At 45.2% G+C, this 6,000-nt stretch overlaps 1 protein-coding gene across 3 annotated transcripts in view; it reads right to left on the minus strand.

Moving 5' to 3' along the window:
• The window catches only part of RTN4 (reticulon 4), a 68,858-nt gene extending 63,120 nt beyond the window's left edge, over positions 1–5,738 (minus strand). Inside the window, exon 1 of one of the 3 annotated variants that reach the window (XM_045787984.2) lies at positions 4,922–5,738. In XM_045787984.2, the coding sequence (XP_045643940.2) occupies positions 4,922–5,486 (565 nt within the window). In that variant the 5' untranslated portion in view covers positions 5,487–5,738. The remainder of the gene's footprint in view (positions 1–4,921) is intronic. The other 2 variants (XM_045787985.2, XM_045787986.2) reach the window with 2 other exon arrangements.
• Between the last annotated feature and the right edge of the window lie 262 nt (positions 5,739–6,000).

Consider the following 6,000-nt stretch of genomic DNA (forward strand, 5'->3'; position numbering starts at 1 on the left):
ATGAGAAAATATTGTAATTCTGGGACTATAGAGAATTTGAACATCGGTTTTCATCTATAATATTCATTCAACAAATCTAACCGCCTACACCACATCTAAGGCACTGTGCTCAGCAATAAAGATATGTCACATAGTCCTTTTCCTCAAGGGAAAAAAAAGTAATATAGCCCCTTACCCCAAGGAGCATACAGTCTGGCAGAGAATAGAAATGAGTAAACATACCATTACCATATATGGTATGATATATACAATGAGGTAAGAATAGAATGTTATGAGAATACATGAGCAAAACAACTTAAAAATAATCACCATTCCAGAAACAAAACCAACAGCTTAAATGCAAAATTATTAACTCCTCCTTTAGAGTTGAAAAGAATCATTAGCCAATAGTCTGAGAAGACCTTAGCATCTGTGAAGCTGGGTCCCATGTCTACGTCCTATAGAAGCCAGCCACAAAAGTCACCTTCACCCTTCTAAACACTGATGAATTATGGTCTGCCCTTACAATTTCCATTCCTAATACTGTCACCCCCTGAGGGACCTTCTAGGGTCCATATTTAGAAGAGGTACAAAAAGTCTCAAGGAATGTACTGTAATACTAATGTATCTGCAACATTACTTCTACTTTATCAGAAGTTTCAGGAAAGAATCAAGAAATATCATCCACTAAGTAGGTATTTTTTCCTGGGCTAGCAAAGTATCTTTAAAATGTACCATTTAATTTGGGGCCTTGCATCAGCAGTGTTTCAAATAAATTGCTTTTAGGTAGATTATGAAATACCTATACATTAAACAGAGCTAATTATTAGAAAATAGATAATATGCTCCTTTTTAGAAAAAAATTTTTTTATAAAGATAGCAAATCTTGGGACGCCTGGGTGGCTCAGTCAGTTAAGCATCTGCCTTCAGCTCAGGTCATGATCCCAGGGTCCTGGGATCAAGTCCTGCCTCCGGCTCCTTGCTCAGCGGGGAGCCTGCTTCTCCCTCTGCCTGCCACTCCCATTGCTTGCGCACTCTCTCTCTCTGATAAATAAAATTTTAGAAAAAAAAGATAGCAAATATTCCAAGTTTACAAGGAGATAGTGCTAAAATAGCATGTTTTTAAATACTATTCCTTGTAATGAGGTATTTATCAGAGGTTCAATTTATATTCATCACTTCATTTTAAAGAGGTCTGAGGGAGCTTGCCAGTTACTAAAAAGGACTATAAATTTGACACGGAGCATGCTAGGAACCAATCTAAAATGTAACTCAACTTATCCATAAGAAGCATACTAGTTCCCAACTTTTATTCCCAGTCAGAAATTAGAAAAGGCTTAACAAAAGAAATTATTCAGAATCTGTAAATTCATCAGTTCTTTTCCTTGTTACCATTTTCAAAGGAGGATAGGGAATGGATAGGGCATGATAACTCCTTCTATAGAAGAAAATGCTTCCCGGTAGTGTCACATCACTGTTTACTTAAATTTTATATTAAGAACTGGTACTCAAGATTTTAAACTATACAGCACTCAAAATCTTTCAACATTTCTACTATGTGCTCTTATGCCACTGTATCTAATCATATAATTAGTGACTTTATAAAAGACTAATAATTTTTAATCCCAAGCCATAAGCTGTATTTATGAGCAATATTCAATTCTATACAAATTTCCACTCCAATTAACAAATTTGGACACTCTCTGAAATTGATTTAGTTAAGAATCAACGTTCTTTATGTTTACATCCTTTGCCTCCAAGTCCTATCAATTCTTCTTTCATAAAATCTTTTTTTAACCTAACTATAAAAATAGAGATTTGCAGCCAAAAAACCATGCTGCTTGTAGTGTCTTACATTCCTCCCTTCTATTGCATTTTCATTGACTGGAGTAGTAGTGAACTAGTTCAGGCTCTACTCACCTCTTTCAGAACTACTGCAAAAGCATTCTAAATAGTTGCCCTGTTCTTCTTTCCAACTTATCTTGAATACTGTCACCAATTCATTTTCTTTCTAACACTGCTTTCATGATGTCATGCCTCAGTTCAATAATCTCCAATGGCCTCCCAGAGCATAAAGCAATAATTCAGAACAAGGGTAAAAAATCACGAAAGAACTTTACATTTTGGGAAGAACAACAAAAACATTTTTGTTTCATAATATAAATTACCAAAAGCAAGAGCAACTGTGGATGGCAGAGAATGGATAAAAACAGGATACTAAAACCCTAGTACCTTAATTTAGTATTCAATATGCTTCAGAATCCAGATCTACCACATTTTCAATCTTAACACTGGTTTAAAACATGCCCAGAGACCAGCTCAATGTCATTGTTAATGATGTTTATATTTCTCTCAACACAATTTCTATCCAGCATTTTCTTCACGTATCCTCAAAGCCCTTTAACCAACCATCTTTTCAAAGTGAAGCCAAATGTTTTCTCCGTGAAAAATGGTCGAGAGGCTTCCGTCTCACTTCATTATTGCATTACAATGGGGACGCTCCAAGCACAACAGTAAACAGCAAAATTACTACTTTCCTAGTGATGGGAATCGGAGTTTACTCAAAAATAATGTAAACAAAAATGTTAAATGCACAAGTGTCAGGAGTCTGCCCAACTCAGTAAATATAACCCTTTTCCCATCGGGCTGCTCTATGTTTTTAACCATGTCCTGCACATTTCTCACCTTGTCTTTACTCACATCAGTTCTCGCAATTCCTCTCAATCTTCAAAACTACATTTTTGCTCCAAAATCACAATATAATTATTAAGGAGCATATTCCTAAAACAAAGAATATCTATACCATCACCCTGTTTATTTTCCTCGTAACACTTGCCACTATTCTGAGTTCCTTACTTACGTGACTACCTTACTCCCCTCATGGGGAACACATGTGTCTTGCTTATTTGCTATAGCCTCATAGCCTAGAATAGGACCTGTCTCTTTGTAGGTAATCAGTCATCAGCTGAATGAATGAACAAACTGTTAGGAACCTGAGACTCACAGAAATGGTTTAACTATCCATGACCATAATCATGATATTCAGTGGTTTACTAACGGAACTAGAGTTTCCAAATAGCTATCATCAATACAGAATTAGGGAACTATATAAAGATAAGAGTCCCTGAGTAGGCAATACTCTCTGCCCTTTGTTTTCCAAACTTAGTATTCCAAAAGTCAAAATTCCAAGAGAATGCTGTCTCTCCTGAAACCCTTATGTTCGAAGATCAGAACTCTTCTCTTTGTTCCCATACTAGAATACAAGATGACAAATCAGTATGCCTTTGTTAATCATTAGATTTCCCATTTGCAAATTTCTTACTACTCTTTATTCTTCTACCTCACCTTAGTTTCTCTTAAATGTGTTTTTTAATTCAGAAAAAGGACAGATTGTGTTATTCCTCATCTTCTAATATCTTTAGTGTAATGATTAGTGTTTTGAGTAATGCTCTGGGGTATGTTATTATCAAAATGTTGTTCAGAAACATCACAATTGTCTTATTTCCCTGTTGTGGAGGAATGAACTGAAAAAAATATTTTTTCTGTGATCTCAGATTGATTTTCTTCTAGAAAATGAACCATGTCTAAAATCCTACAAGGCGATGAAGATTTCTCAGCAGGCAGTTACACTACCAGATTCTCGCCCTTTTATACATAAAGATCCTACTGCTTGCTGGTGGGACACTTTCTGCCCCCAAAGTAACAAGATACATGCTAATAAGTTAATAACTTGTCTAGTAAGATTCTCTATCTCTAACAAACTTGATTTTTTTCTCTTCCAAAATAAACAATTTCCCAAAATGAAAAGGGTAATAAAACAACGTTCCTTTAAATACATATATATAAAATCAGGTACTAAAGTGAATGAAAAGATATGGAAACTGTTTATAGACTATGCAGATTTGTCCCTGTCGACCTAAAACATGTAACTTCTAAGAAACAGTATTTCTAACCACTACATGAAAATATCTTTCTCTAAACACTTCATTAAGTCGAGCGGCAAATCTGCCACAAATTCAATTGGCCTATTCGCGGTAAAAACCCCACAGGTTTCCCTTCTTTAAGAATGTCAACCATTTTGCCTTTTTTCCCTCTCCCATTCAATTATAATGCATTAAGAGCCTAAAACCACACTAACAGCAATTCCTCTCACAAAGCAGCTGAGACCCTGGTAGAACTGCGCCCCCTCATATCACAAATGCTCAGATCCCACTTCCCCGGCTGGGTTCAGCTGGGGAGTCGCCACATCACAACCCGGGTAAACTGGGCGGTGGCAGGACTTTGCCAGAACTCTCGTCTTCCCAATTCTCCACGCGCCACACCACTGGAGGCGCTCTCTCTTCACTGCAGTTGGGTCAGTGTGGATGTTTTCCACTGGGCCAGCTCCCCACCAGCGCAAGAGTCGAGAGGAAGGGGGATGAGGCGTTGGGGGGCCACCCAAGCTAGGGAGAAGGTGAGGAGGGGGGCCAGGGCTCAATGCTGGCAAACAGACTAGCGGCAAAACTGCGCCTTTTCCCTAGGAGCAACCCAGACTGGTAGACAAAAGATTAAGGGCGCCAAGGCCTTTCCATCCTCACCCGGGAGCCTAGCCAGCCCAATGTATCCACAACCTTAGTTCCTAGATACAGACCCAGCTCCTATTAGGGGTGGGTGCCTAACTTCCGGGACGCAGTAGAACAGAGACCAGAGGGAAGCAGCCGGGGGCAGGCGGGGTGCACGTGTTCCCCGATACCGAGACAGACAATAAAGAACAAGCCCGGGTTTCCTCGGCCGCCCCACCCTGCTCCTGACGGCTCCTACCAGCGGGGGCGCCTTCGCCTGGAGGTCCACGGACAAAGCCCCTCCGGGCGGAGACGAGGGCTCCGCCCGAGGCATCTGGGGGTGCACACAAAAGACGGAGGGGAGCGAGGGTCTGCGCGAGGCGGGAGGGCATGGCACTCACCCACTGAGCCTGAAGAGCCTCTGCGCTTGGGCGCGGCCGGGGTGGAGGGGGGCGCGGCGGGGGCCGGGGCGGGTGGGGTCCACGCTGGCTCGGCCTGGGGGCTCACGCTGGCCGGGGGAGGAGGGAGAGGCAGGGCCGGAGGCTCATCGTCCTCGGGGAGCTTGGAGGGCGAGGCTGCGGCAGCGGCGGGCAGGGATGGCGCGGGCACCGCGGGCGACGCGGGGCTCGGGTCCCAAGACGGCGGCCGCTCCGGGGCGGCGGGGGGCGCGGCCGGCAGTGGCCCCCGGGGCGCCGGGGGCACGAAGTCACTGCCGAAGTCCATCGGGGGCGCGCCGGCGACAGGGGCGGTGGGCACCGGGGCTGCCGACAGCCCGGTGGCGGGCTTCCTCTCCAGCACCTCCAGCTCCTCCAAGTCCTCGTCTTCGTCCTCCTCGTCTTCCTCCTCCTCCTCTTCTTCCTCCTCGTCCTCGGGCTCCCTCACGAACTGGTACTTGAACGGGGGCTGAGGCCGGGGCGGGCTGTCCGAGGACGAGGAGACCAGAGGCGACTGGTCCATGTCTTCCATGGCTGGCGGATCGGAGATGATGCTGCAGCTGCTGTCTCCACGGGACGCTTCTCTTCAGAGCCGCGGGCGGTTGTGGGGGTTGGGGAGGACTGAGAGGGGCAGGGCCGAAAGAGCCCAGAGACCTGCAGTGGCGACGGCTCCCGGAACAATGAGACTGCTCCTCCTGCCTCTGCGCCCGTGATGCGCCACCCGCCCCGTCCCCAGTTGCCGCCACCGCCCAGACGAGCGAAAGAGACAGGCCAGCGGATTCTCCGCCCAGTTTGGCGTGACTTACCCTCCCTGGCGGGGAGAGGCAGGGACTGGCGCGGGAGGGAGGGAGCCAATCGCCTACGGGATAGAGACGACGGGCAGCCAGCCGGTCCAATGGAAAGAGAAAGAGAGAAAAGTGGGTGGGGCCTTTTGCACTTCCTCTCTCCTACCGGCTGGGGTGAGTTCGGTGGGAGGGGCTTAGAACTGGGAGCCCCACCCTTCACCTTGGGTAGACGCGGGGTGGGCTGGGGTCTTGGCTTTACCC

The sequence above is a fragment of the Ursus americanus genome, chromosome 7, assembly GCF_024610735.1.
Source record: "Ursus americanus isolate L20-20 chromosome 7, mUrsAme1.1.p, whole genome shotgun sequence".
In the NCBI taxonomy this organism is placed as follows: domain Eukaryota; kingdom Metazoa; phylum Chordata; class Mammalia; order Carnivora; family Ursidae; genus Ursus; species Ursus americanus.